The sequence below is a fragment of the Trachurus trachurus genome (assembly GCF_905171665.1).
Source record: "Trachurus trachurus genome assembly, chromosome: 10".
Taxonomy (NCBI): Eukaryota; Metazoa; Chordata; class Actinopteri; order Carangiformes; family Carangidae; genus Trachurus; species Trachurus trachurus.
Genome location: NC_139894.1, coordinates 15,824,540 through 15,850,711, shown reverse-complemented (window position 1 = coordinate 15,850,711; position 26,172 = coordinate 15,824,540). Strand labels below are relative to the sequence as shown.

General features: G+C 41.9%; 2 protein-coding genes across 7 annotated transcripts; one reads left to right on the top strand and one right to left on the bottom strand.

Annotated features, from left to right (window-relative positions):
* Window positions 1-1,803: 1,803 nt before the first annotated feature.
* On the top strand, window positions 1,804-18,581 carry lnx2b (ligand of numb-protein X 2b). Of its 6 annotated transcripts, none has more exons than XM_083981036.1 (10): window positions 1,804-2,005; window positions 7,095-7,690; window positions 9,617-9,810; window positions 11,929-12,125; window positions 13,450-13,866; window positions 14,706-14,855; window positions 15,723-15,897; window positions 16,443-16,683; window positions 16,785-16,943; window positions 17,049-18,581. In XM_083981036.1, the coding sequence occupies exons 2-10, from the start codon at window positions 7,281-7,283 to the stop codon at window positions 17,182-17,184; spliced, it is 2,079 nt and encodes a 692-aa protein (XP_083837162.1). In that variant the 5' UTR covers window positions 1,804-2,005; window positions 7,095-7,280; the 3' UTR covers window positions 17,185-18,581. The 6 variants fall into 6 exon arrangements, with proteins under 6 accessions (XP_083837162.1, XP_083837166.1, XP_083837164.1 ...); XM_083981040.1 differs by lacking the exon at window positions 1,804-2,005 and adding an exon at window positions 3,654-3,735; XM_083981038.1 differs by lacking the exon at window positions 1,804-2,005 and adding an exon at window positions 3,681-3,767.
* A 1,541-nt stretch (window positions 18,582-20,122) lies between these two features.
* Window positions 20,123-26,143, bottom strand: chic1 (cysteine-rich hydrophobic domain 1; the record flags this gene model as incomplete). The annotated part of the gene is made up of 6 exons (XM_083981045.1): window positions 20,123-21,564; window positions 22,276-22,335; window positions 22,821-22,877; window positions 23,273-23,428; window positions 24,445-24,499; window positions 25,998-26,143. The coding sequence occupies 6 exons, from the start codon at window positions 26,141-26,143 to the stop codon at window positions 21,514-21,516; spliced, it is 525 nt and encodes a 174-aa protein (XP_083837171.1). The 3' UTR covers window positions 20,123-21,513.
* Window positions 26,144-26,172: the final 29 nt, after the last annotated feature.

Below are 26,172 nucleotides of genomic sequence, written 5' to 3'. Positions count from 1 at the left end.
GTATATTTATATCCAACATCCACGTAACTTCACTGGAATATGAATATTTTGCAGTATTGTAAACTATGGGTGAAAAAGGCTCAGGTTCTTGAAGTCAATGTGTCTTTATTCAGGTCCTGCACAGAATCTCCCACAACAGAGTCATGAAGAAGAAGAGCTCTCTGTACAGAAAAAGGAAGCAGAGTAACCATAAGACATGTCATGCTGCCTAGCAACAGCCACGTTATCTCTTACATTGCAAGGAAGATGTTTTTGAAACTTAACCTCACAAAACCATTTGCATACCTATCTTCAAGGCGGCTTTGCTAAGGTTTTCACAAAACTTTCCTGCAAGACAGGACATTAATCAACATGGTCCAATGAACACTCAGTATTTTTCCATCATAAACTCATTGTTAAGTCAATATGTTTGGGTTTTGGGCAAATTTTGATTTGCAATCCTGGGAAAATGGATTATGTCTGTGACATAACATCTGTATGAATGTGTAGGTGACCAACTGTTCCTTCTATGTTTTTTTCTGTATGCTGCATGTTGTTCATGTTCTTTCTATACAAATAAAGTACAAAAAAAACCAAACATGTTATTTTGAGACGTCAGCTCCTGGTAGATATATATTTTTTACACCGTCCTGACAAGTAGGCTATTTCAGATTTATTGTTAATTGTAATAAATGACTAAGACATAAATACATTACAATAAGTGGTGCTTAAAGCACTGAAGAGTGACACATTATTACAAAACAAAAGTCTTCAGCACTGAAGAGCAGATAAAAGATGACATTTACACAACAATAAACAGTCTAATTTTGAACATAGAAGAAGGTCAACTTGAATAAATTATATATTATATTATATTATATTTCCACTACATTGGTTATGTTTAATGATGTGATGATTGTACATAACCACATTTGCGGATTACCTATTATAGCCAACTTTTATTTGAATGTTGCAGTTACAGCTTACTTTGCTCATAAAGATGTTACATACAAAATGATAAGTAGCCTGATGATTATTTACCTTATAGATGAATCTGTCTGTTATTTTCACAATGAATTGATCCACTGTTCAGGTTAAAATGTCAGGAAATACCAATAAATTCCCCAAGTGACATTATGATAAATGTCTTGTTCTCAGTTCTCATTTTTGAAAACTGGGAACTAATGTGTGAAATCCATCCATGCCCGTGCTAAAACAGATTAATCCATTATCAATGTCCATTCAGTTCTTTTTGAAAAACTAATATCCAGGTAAAGTAAACTTTCAACCACTTCACCAGTTTGAATGCAGGTGTTTAACTTATGATATTAACCAAAATGAGTTTTTTTTTTATATAGGCTAGCCTAATATTAATATTTTCACTCAAATAATCTGAATACTTTCTCCCTACTATCACTGAGGAAATTGTATGTGGACCAAACAGAACAACATATAACTATGGATAAATCTGACTGTGGATATGAGTTATTCAAGTTATAATGAATAATTGTTTGTTTAAAGCTCTGTAGGCTAATGAGTCAGAGAGAAGACAACAGTGACAAACAGTGATGTACTGAAACAGAGCAATGTACAGTTACACCTGCATGGATTTCTTCTTCCTCCTCCTCCTCTTCCTCCTCTTTTTCTTCTTCTTCGTCTCTTGCAGTCCTGCAGCTGGATGTCTCGTGGCTCTCTAGCACCTCTGCTCGATACTGGGACGGCCGCCCAGTCTCCGCCTGTGGGCTGAGCTCCACCTGGATCACCGGGCTGCGGCTGTTCCCCGACAGCTATGAGGTAACTGAATATGAATAACGTGTATGTGTGTATGTGTGTGTGTGTGTGATAGAGACAGAGAAACCCGTCGGTAGTGTAGCTGCTGGTCACAGTCTGTGTAGTTTATATATGAAGCCATATAGGTTAACGGTGTTTCTCTGAGTTTTACACGGAGCTCTTTGTTTAGCCAAAGGTTTGCTGCTGCTGCTGCTGCTGCTGCTGCTGCTGCTTCCGGAAAACAACCTTCACACAGGTAAGGCGAGTTTCGGTGTCGACTTGAGCAAAGTATGTGGGGGTTTTATGTCAACACACATGGCAGATAGCCGCCTCGGACTTTAAGGTTTGAACCCAGTCGGTGTTTTAATGGTGAAATGTGTTGGTATTGGAGGAGTAAAGTGAGTTTCCAGACAGACAGAGGTGGAGGTGTGCGGTGTTGAGCGGTGCCATGTCGCCTCCTGCATGTGCTGAAGGTGAAGCCGTGTCCGACTCTACCTCATGCTGTACCTGCTCTGCTCGCCACGGTCATCATCAGATCACCGGTGGACTTTTACCACCTCCTCTAATATGGATCCGTCACATAGGTGTAGTGATTAGGACAAAACCAACAGCCCCGGTCTGAGGTGGTGGGAGGTGGAGGGTGGAGGGCAGGGGGCCGGGCACTGAGTTATTTATGGTCCCAGTGACAAGATAGCCAGAGCTGGAAGGAGTAGGCTACTCATCTCTTAAAAATAAAATAGTCGTAGCCTACTCCAGAACTCAATATAGTAATAGTGCATAATAATAATAATCAAAAGTGAAAGTCCCATGTCTCTTACACAGTGTGTGTTATTGTCCTTATGATTCACTGAAGAGTCATAAGCAGTTGTCAAGACAGGGCCAATTAATGCTGTTGGATAGTTTCCGCTATAACAATGTTTGTTTTATAAAGGACTGGACACTGGAGTAAAAAGTAGCCTATCTATATTTCTAAATAAAATGTAGCAAAATAGAAGTATGAACTTCCCTCAAGTACTTCTTGAGTAAATTAACTTCACAACATTTCACCAATTTGACAACATTAGTAGTTTAATGTTGTTGTCATCATATAGGCTACTTATTTGACTGTTGGAGTCACTAGCTACTTTTCTGATACAGGTTTTACATACAGCATATGATAAGCTGCTGTAATTTATAGATTACCTATCAAACTGTCTATTATGAACTGAACTGATCCATTGATTGAGTTAAAATGTCAGGAAACTGAAAAAGTCCCAGGTGACATCACTGAATGTCCAAGTTCTCGTTTTTGAAAACAAAAACACAGATTTTTCCATTATCAAAATAATTAGTCATCAATCATGATCAATTTAATCGATTAAACCAATCATCTCATTAAAATGCTGCTTGCATGTTAATGCTTCAATATAATATTATGAAAATTGAGCACACAGCACTAGAAAGTAGGTACTCCTTGTTCTGTGTCAGGAGTATTTGACTTTGTTCCTTCTCCTCCGGTCAAGATACAAAAGTGGAACAAGTATTTAAATTGGCCTCATTTAGTGTGATTATGTGCTGCAGCCTTGCAGGTATTTCAGATAGTAGTTTTGCAAAGAGCTACTTTAGTACGGTAGTTTTCAAGTCAAAGTTGTCTGACTCAACCTTGAGTAGTTAAATGACAACACAGTTTGAGGATAACACTGTTGTTTATTATGTTGCTTTTGTTGTTGCTGTTTCAAAAACCCACTCACGAGAGCACAGGGAAAGTTTCAGATTTTTGTCCTTGTATTTTGCACTGTGAGAAAATGAGCAGAGGACTTTTGTTTGCGACTTGCTGCCTTTTGCCCTTTATGCAGAATACAATGGTTGATATCCAAAGTGAAAGCCATGGGTGGTGTTTGCATGTGCGGTCTAGCTGAGGTACAGTGGGAGGCACGGGAGCCTTGTGAACACAAGCTTTAACCTTCAGGTGTGATTTGTCCGTGAGACGCTGGCACTGCAACACACGTGAGTGAGTGAGTCCTCGGCTATGTTGTGAGGTTGGTTTGGTTTTGTCCTAATGTTTTGTAGGAGTTGTTTTGTTTTGCTTTTTTCCTCCATAGTCGATATCTAATGCAAATATTGGTTGTTATATTTAAAGCTACGTGTTGTTGCTACAGCAACAGCATTTGCTTGTTACATAATGTTCAAAGTAGATAAATAGACAGCATTTGGTTGTTGTTACCAATGAAGTAATATGTTCAATTTAAGGCAGAAAACCTCTGGTAAGCGCTGTTTTGATTAGTAACTTGTGAAAAGTGTCGTCACTTTATAAACTCTTTATAATACTCATACCCAGACACTGATGATTATAGTCATTCCCCTCTGGCGAGGAATTTGATTCATTTTCCACTTCCTGTCCAGTATTTATGTCTAATTTGCCTTGGAGATGATGCCAGACGTTGACGGTGTGAGATAGAGAGTTTAGACATGACACATCTGGTGTCTCATGGACTGCAGAGATTATTTGTTGAACGTGGCCTCACCTGTGTTCAGTCAGGGAGTGGCGGCACATGTGACTCACTCATATCAGACATCAGAGCGAATCACACGGCTCGGCTTTGATGGAGCGCCACCACCACTGTGGGTAATCCTCCAAGAGACCGGAGGACGCTGTAGGGCCACAGACATTTCTCCCAATAGCTTAGTCTGTCACATGATTACAAGGCATTTCCATTTGGATAAGGAATTCCCCCACCAAGCCTGGTTGTGTTGAACATTTGTTGCCTCTTAAAACTTTGTATATACATGTTGTTATATTGTAACGCTGTCCTATTGCGCCAATTACATAAACACAGACTTTAACCCCAGGTGTAAATGTTGTGTTGTGGTATGTGTGGGAGTGTTGGAGGTAATTTTCTTATGGATTAGGATTTATTCATAAATGTGCTTTGTATGTAGTCAGGAGATAAATAAAAGAAAAACATCCCATTGCCCAAGGTGATGTCTTTGTTGCCTGTTCTACCTGCTGCATCCAACACTTATTTTCATAACTCCCAGTTAGTTTTTTTGTTAATGTATAAATCGCTACTTACCCAAAAAAAACAAAAAAACAAAGTAAAGTATTGGAAAATTCCTCAAATGAATGATTAAAGCAAGTGTATTATGTATAATGTCAGCAGATTAAAATCTACCCAAGATCAAGGTGGTGACTTCAAAACGCTTGTTGTCGGTCAAAAACCCATTATATTCTATTTACAGTGACGTGAAACAGAGAAAAGCTGTCTGTTTATTTAACAAAAGATCAATAATTGCCTGAATGTTTCTTCACATCTTTTTTTTACCTTGTTCGGTATCGTTTTGACTAGTCCCTGTTTCACATGGAGGATTCCAAGAAATACAAGCACCTTTATTGATTTCCTATCATATCCTTGAGCGACACAGTGATGTGTGTTAGTGTGGTTACAGAGCAAACAGCCTCAGATCCAGACACCTTTGGAAGCACTCTGCGGTCAGCTGCGTCGTCGTCCAGAGAGCGAATAGTATAACAGCGATAGAGAAGGAATTCGATGGGAGTGAAAGTGTGCATGTTTTATTGACCAGACGGCAGAGCAGCCTAGTGTGTTTATCGTCTTATTTCTCACTTGAGCACCAGGTTGTGTAGTTTCTAAATAAGTGGAGCACAGCTCGGTTTCTACTGTGCCCCTGTCTCTATGCTACTGGATCCCTGACCCCTATCCATTACAGGAGGAGGTATCACTTGCACAAAGTGAAGACAAAGAGAGAACAAGGCCTGTATGACCTCAGCCACATGTATGTGGAAAGACTTGTGTGCACACATATTTGTAATCACGCTCCTGTGTTTGCAATCAGTCATTCTAGCTACTGAGAGTACTTTACCTGTGGTAGTGCAGCATCAGCAGTCTTGAGTCCCCACCCCCAAATACACACACACATACACATACGCACATGTACATGCACACACATTCACTGCCATTGACCGAGGCCTTTCTTCTCTGTCTGCCTAGTTACACTAATTCCCTTCTGCATTCCTCACACCGGTGCAGTCAGAGCTCATACACATCTACACTCATGCACACAAAAATGTGTCCACACACATTGCACACACACTCTTACTCACACACACATTATTCTGACGGTGTGCTGCTGGAGAGGCAGGGCTCTGGTTTCATTCGGGCTTCAGGCAGCTGCGAGACTGGAGTCTTGTGTTTGCGTGTGGTGGCTACTGGGAGCTTGACAACAAAGATATCATCTCGGGTGAGTCGCTCCAAGGTAATCACGCTGAAGATAAAGCAGTCCTTTTGTTCCAGAAATATGGACTTAGGTCACAAAGGGAAAGGAAACTGAAGGTATTGGACTCATTGTTACAGCTTATTTTGTCTTTTTGATATATTGTAACGTTCGAGGGAAGAGTTTTCTGTACTCCTCTTGTAAGTCATTAAGCGAGTTGGTGTTTAGTGGTGCTTTGAGCTTTTCTGACATCAGGAGGACCTGGAAGTGTTTAGATCAAAAGTCCTTAAGTCATTTCTGAGTCTTTTCTACCATTTTTTTGGTAGACATATTGTGAGAGAGAGAAAAAATAGAGAAGGGATGACAGTCAGCGAAATGCCTCAGGAGAGACTCAAACCTGAGGTCAGGACCAAGCCCATGTGGCACAAACTCTACCGGGCGAGTGCATCCCCATTTGATGCAACCTAAACACACTTTTTCTTTTAATTATTTTGAACTCTTAAAGAATATTCACCTTTTGAACTGCATTCAAACTATGCGGCGTTCTCCTTTGAAGCCCACTTACCTCACCTTCAAGTGGATGACATCGGTCTTACAAGGTGGATTTCATGAGAATTAACTCAGTGTAATTTGTGCAAAACGCCACTTTTTTTTGCTCATATGTGGAGTAAGTAGCCAAAAGTTTCACCAAAGAATGTGTTGCTAATCAGTACTCCCCTTATGAGAGGGAATTAAAGGAGATTAAGCGTGGCACAAAGGGATGGAGACCACTGCTGATTGGGTGCAAGGGGTCATTAGCGATGGGGGTTGCGTTTCTGCCCAGTTCATTCAAACTTCTTACTCTGGTGTAGTGCCGTGCCTTTGTTCCTTCCCATTAGCAGGGGTTTGACTTTAGTCCGGTCCTCCTGCCTCATTTCACAGAGTTTAGCCCCTTTCTGTGTGAGCGTGGTGACTTTAAGCTGAGATGAGAATTCCTTTTGTCCCTCAGGAAACTCGCTGAGAGGAAGCAGCTGCGGCTTGCTGCCATATTGCTGCTGCTCTGTGGATTTGTCATTTCCTGTGGAGCCGGCCAGTGTGAGGAGGAATAGTTCAACTTCTGCAGCAGTAGATCTCACTGTGTTTCTCTCTCTCAACAGAAAAACAAAATGAAGACGAGGAGATGCCATCGCTGACCCTGGTTTGTTGTTTTACGTTCACCATTTGAATGGATTCAGCTCCGGACATGCAGACGTAGACTTCAGGACGTACACCGTCACAGGCACAGTTTCTGAGGAGATAAGAGGACACAGATCTCTCAGGTTTGGACTGAGCTCCCTCAGCCAATGGCTACAGTAGAAACCAAAGTTGCCGGCAACAGCGGCAGCACTGCTGGTCTGTCGTGGGCACGGGTATGTAAAGAGTGTGGCCAGCAGCACGAGGGCCAGGAGAGCCACCTGTACGAGTACCTGGATGAGGTGGACGATGAGCTGATCTGCCACATCTGTCTGCAGCCCCTGCTCAAACCTATGGACACCCCCTGTGGCCACACTTACTGCTTTCATTGCCTCAGCAACTTCTTGAAAGAGCAGGACTTCTGCCCCGTGGACCGCCAGCGGCTGCAGTTGCATCAGTGCCGTCCCTCCAGCCTGCTGGTCAGGAACCTGCTGGACAAGCTGGCCGTGATGTGCCCTCACTCTGAAGACTGTCAGCAGCAGATGCAGCGCTGCGAACTCCAGCCTCACCTGCACAACAGGTAAGACTCTGGTGGGGGTCGTGATATCTGATTGTCAGACCATATCATATGACACAATCATACATATAGCTGCACAACACATGGGTTTTACCGCCAATTTACTGTTTCACCCACAACATATAGACGATGCATGGATGATACGAGAGAGTAGAGGAACTCCTGGGCTTCATCAACATGTCAAGAGTCATGGGGAGGCTTTTAGCGAGGATTCAAGGAATTAGGGGCACAGCTTCAGGGGAATACCAAGACATATAAATCACATCACGGAGCCTCTGTGAATACATCGTTAAGCGGGTGTAGTGGTACTATGAGTAGATTATGATAGTACCAGGTGGGGGCGTACAAACAAAGCAGTGAGTACAGGATAATAATTTGTAACGACAAGAGATAATGCTGTATAAACAGAACCTGACAATGACATATCACTTTTACAGTTGAATTGCATTACTAATGATTCACTGTCTCTCACGCCAAATTGATATTTGTCTCTGTCACTCTCTCCTTAAAAGTCATTAAAGGAATAGTAAAGCAGCCAAATTCTTAGCTTAGAGTAGCAAGTGAGGTAAGTACAAAATCCTCCTGCCAGTGACTCTAAGATTTGTTGAATCCTTACAAAACTGAAGCATAAAACTGAGTCTAGTCATCAATGCCTAATTGCAATTTGTCATTTTTTTATATGATGTAAACAAACAAGATGTAATATATTAAAGGGATAGTTCAACATTTTGGCAAATTGGCCCATTGCCATAATCCCAACCCCTCTGTCTCGTAACGGAGCGAGACAGAGTTGTTTCGAGGTAAATGCAGAGACTGCTTGCCTGAAAACTGCCCCTGAAGGCAACTCGCATCAGCTGTTTTGCCTGAATTTACCTAGAAAACAACTCCGTCTCGCAACGTTTCGTTATTATCTCATAGCGTGGTGAATGTGCAGGTCACAACTTGTCCACCAGAGCGTTTTGGAGTTGTTGGATTGTGTTTTTGATGAGTTTGATGAGGGAAACCAAGAAATCCCATTAGCCTCCGTAGCGTAGCTCTGAGCAGCTCACAGCTCTGCTCCGCCGTTCTAAAAATAGCTTGCACTGACAATTAAAGGTAATAAACCTACTCCTCAAACTATAGGGATTATGGCAATGGGCCAATTTGCTAAAATGTTGAATTATCCCTTTAATTATCTTTAGAGGTGCTACCAGGTTGTTTCCATGTGTGCTGAGTTAACCATATCATGTCGTATGGTGAAGTAAGTTGATTCATTATTGAGAGTTTTATTAAATGTCCACACACACATGCTGCATGCATGTACTTCCACGTGAAGGTAAACACGATATCTGAGGCTTATCAAGTCATGACACAAGAATTCTGACTTCTCAGGAATGTATAATAACTATAATTTGCCTTGTTTGTTATTCCTGGTTCCTCTCATAGTCACAGTCCCTCTGTGCACACTCAAAATTATCATTAGGTCAAGATGAGGTGGTGCAGGTCAGTCGCCTTGTTTTTCACATGGACTAACCGGTGCGGTGCTTATCACCCCAGCCGTGACGCAGTCAGCTGTGGTTGGCAGATTGTCGTTTTGCAGCCTCTCTGTGCAAACAATGAGGAGGCAAAGTTCAGGCATGAAGAACAAGCAGCAGTCCCAGCACTGTGACTGACTTAATCAGACTCAACCCGTCTCACCCAGGCTCCCTGCAATGCAGTGGAATTGTCTATTCACCTGCATAGAGCATCTTGTTCAAACCCTTCTGTGTCCTGTTCCCCCTTAAAAACACATTGTCTTTCTCCCCTGTTTATGTGGCGTTTCTTTGTGGCCAGAGTTATTTCAGATCATCCCCTTTTCTATTATTCATGGGCGTTGTTTCTAAAAGGAAAGAAAATGTCACTCCAGTCATTCCCCTCACTAGTTTCTGACATGCTCCTGTTTTTCCACAGATGTCCTGTTTTTAAAAGACTGAGGGAGGAAGCAGAGAAGAGGAAGAGGCCCTCGTGGAATGAGTTAAAGGGACGTAAGGGTGACGTGGAGTCGTCTGGTGATGCTAAACATTCGGCAACGCAGTCTCGACATCCCACCAGGGATCAGCCTGAGCCTGGGCTGATTAATCCTGCCTATGAGGAAAGCGAGGAGGGTATGAAGTCATTTTTATCTTTCATCGAACAGTCAACCATCGCAACAGTGATCCAGTCGCCCACGTCCGCGTTCAGCGCAAACAGGATAATTAAACCAGCCACTGCTTTGGAAATGACCATTCACAAGAAGTAGCTGGTCATACTCTGTGGCAGTGACAGTGAGCAATGTTTACAGAAGCTGGCAGATGTAACGGAAATAGTTTCCCCGCTGGGCTGATTGCAGAAAGCGTAAATCCTCGTGCTCGCTCCCATCAGTGGGGGTGGTGGTTGTCAGAACACATAGACGGAAAACGCTGATGTTTTTAGCCTCGAGGTTTTGATTCTGACTCCCTCACAGGTGAATCATCAGCCTGGCTGTAGCAACATGTACCGGCTCACAGACTTTTTAACCTGAACATGAAGTCTCATCACAAAGAATAACCTACTTACTTAAAAGACAGTTCTTTGGACCAAAGTCCACTGAGACATAGTTTCTAGGCAACTGGTAAACAGTTTCCCCAAATCAGCAAACACTTTAGTGCAATGACCGAACACATTCACATTCAATTACATCATATTTGCACTGATCGATGTGTTTTTTTCCACATGTCGGCATGTTAACTCATCCAAGCGATAGCCTACTACCTCTGCAGTCAGCGATGTGATGCTAGTGGGATTGAAAGGACTGGCAGCGGTGCTGAGGCGTCAGCTGTAACATGTAAATACTTGTGTGGCCTTTGTGTAGGTAGAGATAACTTTCAAGGCTGAGATGCTCTGAGGTTCAATCTGCTGAAATAGTCAGTATCTTGCTGTTATGATAAGAAGCTCTTGTTCACTCCGTTTCCTGTCTATGTTACCGTTCTGGGTGAACTGTGAAAACAGACGTCACCTCAAGCTCGAAAGCAGGTTATTGGTTCACAAACCATTGTGTAATTTCATGCGTGTCTGGACTTGTGAAGATGTCCTCCTCCTGAGTTTGGCTCAGTCAAGTTTTTCTGGGAGTAAGATGAGAGGATCAGTATTTATCTCCAATTCTTCAGCACAGAGATTATCTTAACATTCAAAACGTCACACTGTTGCTTTTAAATACTTAATGTTCTGCCATTTTAAGGGATCATTTTGGGTAATTACAGTACTTTTTATGTTTTCAAACCTTGAAGGCTCTTTAAATGTCAACAATAATCCCTCAGTGGAGGGGAAAAAACATGTGCATGCATAACGGTTAGTATGGGAGGATACATTCGGATCAGGATGTTTACAAAGGACAGTTTGGGCAAAAATTTTACCCTTTTCCTGTGTTTCTGTTTCCATGCAAGTTTATCTAACCTGGGGATTTCTAGAGTACTCTCATCAGGGAGTAAACTGAATGCATTTTTATGAATAGTAACATTACTTCATTCATACGTCATGTGCTGAAGTGGGACTATTGAATGTAATCTTCAAACTTTTATAGACATTCAAAGCAACAAAAAGCCATTTAAAAGTTGTAATATAATAAGAATACTTCTACAGTCTTGCACCTCTCAATAATAATATTCGGTAACTCTTTAATTTACAGGCCGTTAATTACGTGATAATTACGTCAAGAAATAGCCAAGAAATAACAACTAATTGCGTTATAATGTCTAGAAATAGCCTAGAAATAACGGTCAATTTCATAGTAATGTCGAGAAATATAGCCAAGAAATAACAATTGATTGTGTAGAAATAGCCCAGAAATATCGGTCAAGGACTTGGTGGAGAAAAATTCTGGCCTTTCCCAAAAAATTCAAAGCATGAAAAGCACGTTTAGTCTTTTGCCTTTATGAAAAACATGACATTACTATGAAATTGACCGTTATTTCTTGGCTGTTTCTTGACATTATCACATAATTAACAGACTGTAAATTAAAGGGTTACCAGTTAAAAACCAGTTTAATATCCTGGCTGTTTATGTTTCTTGCCACTAGTCTGTTGGACCAAACTAACTGCAGCTAATCAGCCTGGGAAATGTCATAACTACTGATGAGAATAATGACAAACATGAAGAAGACAAGACTGAAGTTTTTGGCTAGCACACTGGTGCTCAACACTGATGTTATTATCGCGTATTATCACCGTGTTTATTTGACCTTGCTCTCTATTTCTCTTCCCTCCAGACAACACACCTCTGCGGTCCAGTCTGGTGGCCGAGGCCACCACGGTGGAGCTGTACAGAGAGCCGGAGGAGGAGCTGGGCTTTCGCATCGTGGGAGGGAAAGACACTCCTCTGGGGAACATAGTCATCCAGGAGATTGTCCGAGACTCGCTAGCAGCTCGTGATGGCCGACTGGCCCCTGGGGACCACATCCTAGAGGTGTGTGGGACTCTGGATGAGGGAGTGTGCTGAGATAAAAATAGCCCATAATGTCAAGTTTTCTCCTCCTTTGCATGTTAATTCAAATGTGTTCTGGTGTTATTGCGTGACACAGTTTGTCTTAACATATTCCTGCATAAACACCTTGTCGGTTCCTTCTCATTGGTGTTGTAAACAAAGCTTCTGAGGAGGGAATGGGGAAAGTAGATATTCAAGATAAACAAGTTTTAGCTCCATGGCAACGAGGCGTGGTTTCTGCTGCCGAGAACAAACGTCACGTCAGCGTAAACAACCTCACCTGGTTGCTCTCACTGATTGACTTCCCGCCTTTCTGTTGGAGAGAGTCAGTGTTCAAACATGAAAAGGACTGAAACAAACTGCTGAAACTGAATTTGTTATTTTTGAGTGGGTTATATAACCAGATATGAAGCCATGAGATGAGTTTTCTTGGAGCAGTCATATCTTATTGTGCAATCTAAGGCTGTAATTAACGAGTACTGTATTTTCGGTATTGATTGATCTGCTGTCAGTCAAACTGACAAAAACGTCAAAGCTTGGTTCAGCGTCGTCTTACTTGCAGTAACATGTTTGGTTTATTACTTTCTCCTGTAGCTGTTATTTCATAGACAAGAATGAAAGCGCAGAATGTGAACCATCCGAGAGTTTAATAAGTTGTGGTTTCCTCTATTCCCACAACATCGTCCTCCTTGGATTTCTATCCTCTGGCTCTCCTGGAATATGGCACTGATGTAAAATGAGCTGATAGACAATCTCAACCTCAACGCTGGCATCTCTCCCACTGTGTGTCCCCCAGTATGATTTTAAAGCCAACCAATCCCAAACCTGAAAATGAAAACAAATCCCCCTCCTCCAGTCAGCTTGCTGCCTCTAGGAGGTGCAACATTAGCTGCTTCTTCTTGGCTTTGGGAAGCTGGTGGAGGTTAAGAGAGGTAGTGAAGATGAGTGACAGTTGCATCATTATGATCTAGAAATTTAATATTTCTCTTCCTTAGAGTCGATGCATTGATTTTTGTGACCGCTGGCTGTCATGTCAGATCAGTAAGGACCTATCACCTTGACAAGCTCTTTGTTTAAACAGAGGACACAAGGTCACCAGTATTTATTATGGTACGCATTATAGTACATGAAGAAGACAAAGAAATGATGTTACAAAATAAAAGTCAGAGAAATTTAAACATTAGTCTTTGGCCGATGGCAACACAATTATCTCACAAGAAAATAACATAATTTACTCAGTTTTTTTCCTGCTTCACCACTGACTGTGTGGTTGCTGTTGTTTCTCTCTGTGATGTTTTGTATCCAGGTGAATGACGCCAGCTTGGCCTCGGTCCCCCACGCCCGGGCCGTCGCCGCGTTGCGGCAGCCGTCCCTCCTCAGACTCACCGTGATGCAGGAGAAAGGTTTCAAAGTCAGGGATTCGCGGTCTGATCATCACCCCTCCTCTTCCGCCACATTATCTCACAATCCCCACGGCAACGCTACCTCCAATCACAACCCGGGCACGGTCCTGCAGGTGACGCTGATGAAGAGTCAGCGCGCCGAGCCGCTCGGCATCAAGCTCATACGCAAGTCGGATGAGAGCGGGGTTTTCATTCTGGACTTGCTGTCTGGCGGTTTGGCAGCCAAGGACGGAAAACTGAGGAACAATGACAAAGTGTTGGCCATTAATGGACATGACCTGAGACATGGCACACCTGAGAGTGCTGCCCAGATCATACAGGTACATTGCACATGTATTATATCATTAACTTTGTGTCTTGCATTGGCTGCCAGAGCCTTCTCATTTAAGTTGCCAAACCGTCTGAGATCTACTACTGTCTAACTACTACTAACGTGGACACGAAGAAGCAGACATCTGAATTATTGTAGTTGCTGTTCAGCTGCAAAATCCTATTGGTTGTTAGTTTTATTTTCCATCAAGCATTTGAATTCGGCGGCTCAAAGAATAATCACTGGTTTCAATTTCCATGCTATTACGTAGCATTAACAAACACAAGCCTGAAAGCCTTGACCCCCGGTAGATTAGAGGCTGCAGCATTCGTTACACCACACAGTGTGAAAGTGATTAATAAAAGCAAACACCATTGAGTCTTAGACGTAGTTTGGCTCCTAATGGGACGAATTTAACAAGATTTAAACCTAAAGAGCCTGAATTTATTCAACGAGTTTAATGGCAATCCGTCTGTGTTAACAGGCCAGACATCAGAGATCTTTAGACCTGATAGTAGCAGCCAAAGAAAAGGTCAAGAGTTCAGTGAATTCACTAAGAATATCTCGAGGGGACCATGAATATTCATAGAAAATGTCATGGTTTTGCAGATGTTTCTTGACTAGAAATCTTCCTCTGGAGGAAAAGTGACAGATGGGCCGATGTAGCCACTTCTTGCAGAGTAAAAATAAAGTTGTCTAAGTGCATTAAATGTGATGGAGTCAAGCAGGTTTTCTGCCAGGTGCTGCCAGTAATGAAGCATATCAGTCTGAAACTGAATATCTGTGGCAGGGAAACTGGTGCTGTGCGCTGTGCCCTTATTTTGGTCTTTGTTGCTCCTTTGTATTTAGGCCAGTGAGATGCGCGTGAACTTTGTGGTGATGAGGCCTGCAGAGTCTCAGGAGGAAGGAGGAAGCAGCAGAGAGGGACAACACGGCAGAGCTGCAGCCAGGAGGCCGCCCGAGCCGCAATACTTCAGACGCCAGTCCACCTACATGAAGGTAATGCAGAATATTTCCCAATTAACTTGGTCAGATGGTTCCTGACCTCCTCTTTTAATATAAAACAATGAAATTCTGTTGACAGCTGGGATTTCAAAATGTCATAAAGCACAATAATGGTTGTAATTTATTACAAACTTCTTCTGTTAACACTCAGTCGTACCATGCACTGTCAGTAGAAAGAATAGTAACCCCCCCCCCAAACACACACACACTCCAGTTGGGGGTGAGACGCTTTGTGAGCAGACACCTGCGTCGGTGAGCAGAGATGAAAGCCATTCTCCGGGGCCTCCCTCTGTCCTGATCAAAAGGCCCGGGGTGCTGCTCACTCTGCCGCTACACAGCCACCGTCTTGTTGTTTTTTGGTTGTTTCTTTGGGTGGCAGAGGATCAAAGCTGGTAACAGTTAGCTTTCGCCTGCAGAGTCGAGCCTTTTCGTCTTGCTGGGGGGGATGGGCTCCCTGCTGGGGGGGAGGAAGAGCCCCCCCCCCCTTCCCCCGACTCCTCACCTCCCCCGAGCTTCCCTTTTTCTGAAGGTTTACAGACTCCAGAGAGAGAAACAAGGAAGCTCGGTTCAAACTGTCATTTTCCACACATCTCTTCCACTACGAGAGCCGAGTGTGGGTCCTCACACGTTACCTCCACCCTCACCTCTCAGCTCCATCTCAAATGTTTCACATTTGTTTCTGTGACTGGTTTTGTGAGAGAAATCAATTAAGTCAAAGGATCCTGGAGAGAGGATTTCATTTTGACAGCACAGAGCTCAAGCATCTCATGACAGACGGGTCCTGAACAAGACCTGCATAGGTTTATAGATCCACACACATTTGTCATTACTCGATATTAATTTATATCATTGTACATTTAGGATCCTCCTGGTGGGTTTTCCAGCCAGGAGAAGACTGTGAGCCTAAAGAAGGAGCCTCGACTTTCCCTGGGCATAACCATCGCCGGAGGGAGGGACTGTCGCAGCCGTCTGCCTGTTTACATCACCAGTGTGCAGCCTGTCGGTTGTCTGCACCGAGATGGCACCATCAAAAGAGGTACAGGCTGCATCTGGCCAGCTGTGGCTCTGACTTTTGATAAAGAACTTAATTTGATGAGTCTGTTAGAGACATTATTTTCTTTAATGGTTTATTTGTGAGATTATTTTCTTTTTGTAACATAAACTCCACAAACCAGAATTTTATTAAACATTAACCCCTAAAAATTATAAATGTATTTTAATATTTATTATATATAGGATAGTTGCTGATGAATAGATAAATCCACTCAGACGTAGCCTAAAATTCAGCTTTAGGGTCAGTTCATTATATTCAAACTTCATTGTGTGAGAATACTTGGATAAATATCCTGGAACGATTTCCAGTTCTGTCTTCAGATCTTTGACAATGTGACAATTTTCTAGGAGCAGACTAATTCTTTTTCCACGTGCTGCTATTCTTGGATACAATGTGTTGTTAAGGGACACTCAAACAGGAAGGATGTGCAAAAATAGAAGCCTGTCACATGTGGATTGAACTGACAGCAAGCTGTATCATCCCCAGATGAAACATTATGTTTGATAACGCCTCACGTGTTTCCTCAGGTGACATTCTGCTGAGCATCAACGGCGTGGATCTGACCCAGTTGACTTACAACGAGGCCGTTTCTGTGCTGAAGGCTCAGACGGCTCAGTCCCAGGTGGTTCTCCGCGTCATCCAGACCCTCTCTGAGGAATCGGAGGAGGAGGCCGAGGCCAACAAGGACGAACTGGACACTATGGACGACCTACGGGACGACAGCCTCAACTGGACGCCGCTGTGGACTCGCTGGTTGGGGTTGCCGAGGTACTGCGGCTTTCGTCGCCACCGAGATCTGATTCTCTTCACCACGTTCTGTTTGTTTTGTGTGAAATGTCTCTGATCTGAGCCCGACCTCGTTGTTTCAGTCACATGCACTGGTGTCGGGACATCGTCTTGCACAAGACCAACAACGAGAGCTGGGGCTTCAGCATCGTCGGGGGCTACGAGGAGAGCCACGGCCAGCAGCCTTTCTTCATCAAAACCATCGTGCCTGGTACACCCGCTCACTTTGACGGACGCCTCAAGTAGGTTAACCCCAGTTTGACCCTCTGATGATGCAATCAGCTCCCACACCCTGTCATCACTCTCACCGGTCAAGCCCCACGTTAATCACCTGTGCTTCCCTCCAGGTGCGGCGATGAGATCGTGGCAGTGAACGGAGCCACAACAGTGGGAATGAACAACTCGTCTCTCATTCCGATGCTGAAGCTGCAGAAGAATAAAGTCACACTGACTGTGGTGTCTTGGCCTGGCAGTCTGGTGTAGAAAAACACGCACACTCAAGCACACGTTCACTATCTATTTTCCTTTCTCTCACAGACACACACACACATTTTTCCCCTGTTCGGCTGCGTTCTTGGCTGGGCCACTCACCACCGTCGCCTCCATATGTAACTTATTGTTTGGTTACATTCTTGTTAATCTTTTCAGCAGTGATGTAACACAGGGTGTGTGTGTGTGTGTGTTTAAGAGCCATCCTGTGTACACTGGCACCTGTTCAGTGCAGTTTAATAATGGCGTGGAAAAATGACGACAATCAGTGAATTATATACTAAGGACAAACTGGAAGGATTGTTTTGTTTTGGTATTTTGGACCACCTTTTTGATCTTCCTCGAAAGCTTTATCTATACTTTTGCTTACCTGTTGGATAATGTTATCATTTACTCATGACTTCAAGTGATTCACATTAACAACCTCAAAAGAGGGAACGTAGAGCAGTAGACAGTTGTCATGATGAATTATAAACGACTACACGTAATGAAATGGCTGCTGATTTGTAAAGACCGATGCCAAAGACAGAGAAATCCTCCTCCCCTTGTTTCACCGGTGTGATTTTATCATGTTTTTACATCGCAACAACTGTTGAAGCCTGAAATTTTAGTAAATTCAATCAGTTTTTAATTGATAAGAATAAAATCAACAGCTGTGGCCACATTGTGTTGAGATGTGTTTGAACAAGGAGTTTGAAGAAAAGATCTACAGGCAAAATCAGAGGTCCAGTTTTATCAGAGCCATAACGGGAATCATCAGTCTGCATGGAAATCTTAATCAGAGCTGCACTGCTGAGAAACACATTGATCCAAGTTGACTTCCTGTTATCTCTGTTAATAGGAGACAAACGTGGACGTGGTGATGGTATAAACTGTGAGTGAGAATGAATATGTGATCAATGTTTGGTTTTTCTATCAAAAGTGTTGTTAATCCATAAATGAGACATTCAACTTTTGATTTTTTTTTTTTGATTGATACCTGTACCAGTGCTCTGTATTTATTTCATATGACACAATGCTTCATATTGAATGACTCTGATCAGTGGGTGCCTTGTAGACATTGAAGGACAACCAGAATGTATACTTGCCTTAAATTGCCACTCTACCAAAATGTGTATTCCCCTCATTATTTACTCTCGTTATTTTCTGTCATTATTCTCTGTTTAAATGATTTCAAAGGTGGACGGCCGAGTCCGGGTGAAATTGTTTTACCTCGTTCTTTTTGTGACAGCACATTCCCAGTGGCCTTCCTTGTATCTTAACTGATACGAGATTTATTGAACAGTTCAGTCGCAGAATTCATTTTTGAGTCACAGTGGCTGTGAAATATTAGTTATGTACGCCTCGGCCTGTCCACTGTTTCATTATGTTCAATAAAAATCATAATCGATCACATTGTTCCTCCATTTATGCAGCCTCTTAATTGCAACACGGGAGATCTGACTTGTCTACAGTGGTATGAATGAAAAAGCAGTTCTTTCTCAGTTCTGCATTTCAGGGATTTTTATTTGAATATTTCATCCTGTGCAGATGAGGTCTTGTCCACGCTGTTCAACGTTAAGAAGTCGAATGTAACATAATGTTACTGGGTTTGATAAGATGTTGTTAGTTCATATCTCACAGTGATAAGATGGGATATGCAGTCATGACACATTCCCTCTGAACACAACTTTTGCAGTGAACTACAAAATGAGTGCAAATGGTTCTTTACCAAATGTCCAATAAATTGTACAGTGACCCCTGGTGGACACAAACAAGCACATTTTAGACTCTTGAAACACCCCCCGCCCCTCCTATATATTTGTGCAGGAGTCATAGTGCGTATATATGTATACTCACATATGACCAGATGAAAGTTTTTAAAATATCTGTACTACATGTGAGAACTTAAATGCACTGAATAAGACTTTGGTGGTTCAGATTGACTCAAGATTACAGTGCAATGTGCGTACAGAGTGTACAGTTCAAATTTCTGAACATCTGCATGTTTAAACACACATACACACACAGCCCCACACTTTCTCACTCATTCACAGTTTCTGCTGGTTGATCACACACACACAAAAACACACACAGACACATTTGTATTTGTGTATGCAAACAGACCTGAAAGTAGGACCAGTACAACAAGCTATAAAAGCTAAAGGTACATATGAAAGTTACACACAGACACTCACTGTGGTATCAGTGATGTGCAGCATGGAGAGCAAATAGTGACATGCATTTGAAATTCTCCTTGAGTAAATTCATAAATATTAACATCAAAGTCCCCATTGTGCAGAATGATGCTGAAAATGTGCTACTGTAACAGTTCTGAAATGTTTTAATTCAAAGGTTCTGAAAGATAATAATTCAATATAATTTATATTTTTCATGTGAACTCAGAAAGTAGAAATGTAATTTCATTGTATTTAATAATGATTTTCCTAATTAAAACTAGTGGTGGCAGTAACCAAAGTTTTTTTTTAAAAATGGTGGAGTAAGGATGAATGCAGTAAAAAGCTCTCCAAAGAGGGACAGATTGTGAGTGTGAAAACAAAAAAACAAAGGACCATAAAACAAGCGGCAGTGAAGCCCACCACCTCAGTGTGTTTGGGGGTTGTAGTGAGATACAGTAGAAACATGATCCTGTATTTTCCACTCTCTGACCACTGATCCAAAACATTAGAAAGCAGAAACAGGGGTTTTGGTCAAAGCATTCCTGAGTTTTACAAATGTGTCGAGTAATTGCCAACTGTCTTGTTAAATTTAACGATTCAACACCTTGTTAAACATGACAAATAGCCACATTTCTGGTAGCAAGGCAGCAGGCTGTGGGCAAAGTGCATCAGCAGAGGTCTGTAATTATCTGTTTACACTCAGATGACACATCACTCACTGAATGTGACAGTAAATAACATTTCAAATGAAAAAAGGAAACAAAGAAAAACCAAAATCGATGATTTATTTTCTCTCTCCGTAGGGATCAAGTCATCATGACAAACATTTACAAGAATTGTAACAGGGACAATACTGGGAGGAGGATTTAAAATCTCCTTTGTACAAGAGAACAGATTTCAGCCTGTACTTCTCTGTGTTTCATTGACTAATCCAGAGGCACTCTAATACAATGCGATACAGCAATCTCTTGATTAAGATGAAGGAAAATAATACTAACACTGGACAGGATGAGTGAAACAAAGGGACCATCTGCTCAATACACAGTGTACTGTTAATGCATGTGCTCCCCAACACAACAGGAGGACCAAACACAGCACAGGGAAGAGTACAAAACTATAAAAATCAATGCACTGTTGGGACAAATTCTGGGGGAGAAAAAAAAAAGAATGGAAGTGCAGATTTTAAACCATTATTTTCCAACTGCATGTCCGATGACGCATCATTTGAATGTCATCTTGATTGGCAAAAACCACACTGCAACAAAGCACAGCAGCTGTTGTTACTGGATGAATACTCAGGATGCATTAGTATCTAAAATCCTGACTTTCTCTTGCGCTCATGTGCAATAATCAGTCCTAACTCTGGCATCATGTACATTGTAACTATATGGCTTACAAGGTAAACAGGTCCATACAAACTAGAAAGGTACATAGACATCTTTCAATAATCAAAACTATGGTACAGCAATATATTGGCAAAAAAACCCTAAAAGAGCTAAGTAACTTTATGTAAACAATGGTATACCACTGTACAGCTTATCCTAACATGGTATTTACAAGTCAAGTTCTTTTACTAGCTAGTTCCCATGTACAGAGGGTTACATGTAGAGAAAAAAACACAGGGTGATGACGTACACTGTACGTTAGGCAATTTCAACCATCCCATCTACTTGCAAAGAACTGGATTCAAAGAGAGGAAACCCAACAAACAGCATTTAAATGTAGAGACTTGTTGAATTACCCAATGCCCTCCTCCTCCTGTTACATGTAGAGTTATTTAAAAAGTCATACATAAGGCAAGGATAGTTAAGGAAGGTGGAGGCATCACATTCTTTGCAAGGGATTACTGATATAATAGATGGGATACAGGTTGATGGTTCTTTGGGGTAAATGCACTTTTCGAGAGTTTCACTTGTTTGCCACATGTAACAAAAACACGTCAGAGTGCAACAAAGGGGACACGTCTGGTTCTGTCGGGGAAAATGTGCAAATTCTGCTCTAAAGCAAAGTGACAGTGTTGCAAATTCTAATGTACAAGGTACTGGGAGATGTACAGGTCGCCACGATAGACGCCGGTGCAGACCCTTATTTTCAACATACTGTATATACAAGGCACTAAGGATAAGATTCAAGGGCCAACGTGTCCAGTCTGCCAACAGCCTCCTCAGTCCGGTCGGAGTATAGGATATTTGGGTAAGAATTCTATAAGAATCACCTGCAAAGAGAAAGAAATAAGACAAAACTAGATATCAAGATGTCTTAGCATGTGTTAACTAGCAACAAAACTACTAGTGAACTAATAAAGAGATTAAATTGTACTTTTGGTATTAATTACACAAAGAGAAAAAAATATAATGTGGAAAAAATATTAATTAATTCCACTTGTAAGTAGATTTTTCTGTCAGATCTTATTGGACAACAGATGAAAATTAGCCATTGTAGCTATCTCTGGCACATTTACATTGATGTTAAAACTGACATGTTAATTAATGTGCACTGTTCCGGTTCAATAAATAAATGAATTGAAAAAAAAAAAAAATGTTTACCACAAAAATATTCAATCTTGCAATACGATTTCTGCTTAACGTGACCGCAGCATTATTACCCGTATAATTAGTTCTGTTTAGGCACTGGCAGGAACTCAAGCAGAACATTATAATTAAAGTTATTAGAGTTTAGTTCATGAGCAGGTGCTGATTTACCCTGACATCTCCTCCAGAGATCAACTGTTTGAAGCCAATGCTCCATTTAAATGCAGGTAAATGTTTATGGGCTCTCGGAAAATACGTTGGGTATTTTATTATGTTTTCTTTTTATGGAGACAAAGATAATCTGCAGATTAATAGGTAATGGAAAATAATCGCTCTTGACGTAACGATGAAGTTATGCAACAGTCATTCATAGCTGTTTTGTTATGGGTACTTACATATTCCATCATATTACTGCTTTCACATTTTCTTTTACTGAGTTTCCAGTGCAGGCCCAGCTGATGACAGAAGAAAAGACACAGACACAATGAATGAACACCTCTCTCACTCTCAAACACACACATGCACAAGCACACATACACACACACACACACAAAGGAAAATCTGTCTGAAATCTCCCCTTCAGTGTCAGGGGAATTTGAGAGCAGGGCTGTCTGGTCTCGCTGGGGTCAAACGGTGGCCAGACACCCTGAAGAGCTTCCTTTATGCCTTTGCACAGCTACTAGCTCTAATTTGTTGCTGCGAGACAAAACAAAATTAACACGGCATTTTAGTGCTGACCTCACCGTCCCCTCAGACCCCGTGCACCAAATGTGAGGCAAACAGCTTTGAGGGACTTGGGCTATGGCTTAGGATGGAGTTCTTGGAGCAGATTAATGGTCATTATCCATCATGATAATACTCAACTTACACTGCGCACTGACACAGACAATTAAGCACTTTCACACAGGTGCTAATGTGCAATTTGCTGTCTTCCTCTTACCTTGTGGTATAATCGGTTATTTTCCCACTCTAACAACTTCTGAATAGACCGTCTTGTCTGTTGGGAACAGAAAACAATTGCATGTACATTAACGCAAGCAGAAGAATACTTATTACTCTATTTTACACTTTAACACATAACAGTAAACACCCACAGTGTCAGGATTTATGGACTGAACTCCCAATTTACCAGCTAGTAATTTCCACTTTGTTGTCAGTAATTCTGAGTGGTAACACCACCTTTAAATGACACACCCTTGAGCTGGGAAGGAGAGGAGCTGTGCAGCGCAATGTGTAATTTCTGCACAGAGCCACTAATTGAACACGACTTGTTATTACCCTCTACACTTAGGCCAATCGGGCTGAATTGCTAAAACAGCCCCAGAGTAATCAGCACTGATGTAAGGGAGAGTTTAAAGGTCTAACTTGTGTGGCGGTCAGTCCGGGACTTACTCTCTTGTTGAGGCAGATAACAGGCCATAGACTGCAGCCGACTGTACAGCAACAACACAGGCAGCCGCAAAGAAGCCACTTCACATTCACAGGCAAGTTCTTCTTCAAACAGGCATTCACCCTGCTGATGCTGGTTTTGAATTCCTCTGGTGCTACCTATAAAAAGAAAGAGATGTGATGGATATGTACACCAAAATAAATGAGAAATTCTCAAAGACGATTTTTTTTTTTGTCAGAAAATGTAAAGATAAAGTAAAACGCTTTGAACAAAAGGGGGTGAGATATTTCAAGTGTTATTTGGTGGTGCTGACATGAAAAGATTCCTAATTGCTCAAAAGAAACCTGTGCATAAAGATCAAAGAGCTTTAGAAAACCAACAGGTAGATGTTTGTAGATGTTGTCCAGAGATGAGATGACATCTCCAAATACTACGGCTCTGACTTGCTAACCAAGCTCTAGACTGTTCAAGGCAAGGACAGACTCAAAGGAGAGATAAGCTTAGTGCCTGTGGCAGCGCCGACCAAACAACTTGAATGGATGCTCATTCCTGGCTGAGTCTGTACGCCATAAAACAGGGGTCGTAATCTTTTATGACAGGATGCAAAGGTCTCTTTGCAAACAGCCAAAGACCTCAGAATAAAGCCCAGCAGGGTCTGATCTGCACCCTTCAATCATCATAATTGTGACCTCATCCATCACGTCACCCTGGGTCACAATACTGAAGGTACTTTTTATTGCCCCACACTTCCCTCAGCCTGCTCTTACCCCTGCAGCCTTTTTGTGTTTCTGTGTCTGACCCAGGAAGCTTTCCTTTCTTGTCTACGGCAGAGTCTTCATTTCATTATTTTATCACCTGGAGTCGGACCCCTCCAAAACACTGGGGTCCCCGTCAACTGAGTCCCATAGACGGCTTACTCATTTACAGAGCTGGACAGCAGCACATTCAGCCTCTTTTCTATACACTGTGGTGCGTTACTTGAAATGCATCGCCATCACATCAAAACAACTTGGAGAGGTCTGAATAGGGTGGTTTGGGGAAGTTGGAGCTGTTAAAGACCCAAAAGAACAATAGAATCACTGTGGTTTTAATTGCTTAATTCTTCCCACTTGGAATTGAACAGAGAGCAGCCGGCAAGACTAAAGGCAAGAAAACTAAAAAAAAGCAACTGTACCTTTCCCGTGAGAACAGAGGGAAATTCTGTGTCAAATCTGTTGCTCAGTCCAAACCTGAGCAAAACAAAACAGAAGTCAAATGTGATTACTGATAAGGTAACATGAGAAGACATGAGAAGACATGAGAAGACATAACATACTCATTCATAATTGATTTATTCAGCACTGATCTACATTTAACATCATGAGAAGGTCACACTTGACTGCAAAACGATGGAGACAACTTCAACTGAGGTTCTTCATGCAAGTCCAGGTGACTAAGTCACATTATAATACCAAAGCAGTACAATGATAATTATCAATACAAATTACTTCAAGTAAAACATCCAAAAAAATAATTAGAAGCAATCATAAAGAGGATGATAAGCTTGTTACTACACACTCAGGGTTTCCAATAGACCATTGGTGCCTTATTTTACTGCAGTGTCCAATTTTTTGCTGACGTGAACTGGACACTCCAGACTTCATGTGACGTTCACATGGCTATTGTGTGATCACTCCCAGTAAATTAAATCCAGGAGCATGTTATCCTCACATTTAGCCTATATCATCAGCCAACAAGCTGCAGTTATGTGCTCTTCTGTCACAGTTTATCTGCAGAGCTGTGCAAATGTTTTAGTGGCTTAAGATGTTTAAATTGGTATCCAAAACAAAATAATACCCATACTATAACGTAACATTTCCAGCTCCAAAGTTTTGTACAGGCACTGTTGCCTACTTATTATACACATGTGTTCAGACCTCATATTCACCTCTGCCCATTAGAAATCTAAAATGCTAGAATTATTCTAGATTGTCATGTCAGCTTTTCAACACCCAGGGTCTCATGTGGTATATTGATCATTTCTCTGCATTGGGCACATTGGCAATGCTCAATTTGACAGTAGTGGCTTATGGAGCAAAAATATGTCCCTTGATAATAATATTATTTTCCTGTATTTATCTTTAGTTAGAAATTGCTCATGTTCATATAATTTGTCAATCCATGTTAAATTATAAAAATACACAGACACGTGAACAACTGTGTGATTTTGATAGCCTTTTCTTACTAGCATCCACGACAGCTGTCAAACAGATGTGATAAGTTAAGTAGAGTGGAATGTTTCCAATTTTTTAGAAATATGGAGAAACAGTGAGTACAGAGTAACAAGTACAAGTACTTTAAATGTGTACTTCAGCATAGCACATGTCTAAATGTGCTTGGACACTGTACATCACCGTTTAATAATCTGTTACAGACACTAACACTGGTGATAACGTGAATCACAGACTTGTAGCTAACGGTACATCCACATGTAAACTTGCCTATCAGTGCCTTTCGGTTGCTAGACAACGCGGCTGTAGTTACCATGGGGATACAAAACTGTACAGTTTGTCATGTAACAATCATTCGATCGAAGGCAACCCGTTTATCCCCATGTCACAACAACACAGCCGTGGCCGTCAGTTGTTGTGATTTGCGTTAGCTCACAGGCTAGCCTCGGCTAAACAGGGCTAAGCATAACAAAGCGACACTCGGACAGACAGCAGCGACAAACACGGCTCTGCTTACACTGTTATGTGCCCGGCCCCTCGCATAACCACGGGCTCCGGGCAGTATCTGGGCAAGTGTTCCTCGCTCACTACGTGCTCATCCTCTTCGTCTTCTAACTCATAAATGGTATCAAAGTCCGCCATGTTGGGTAGTAAGACGCTCATGACGTTTCTCGCGGGGCCGCGCACGGAGA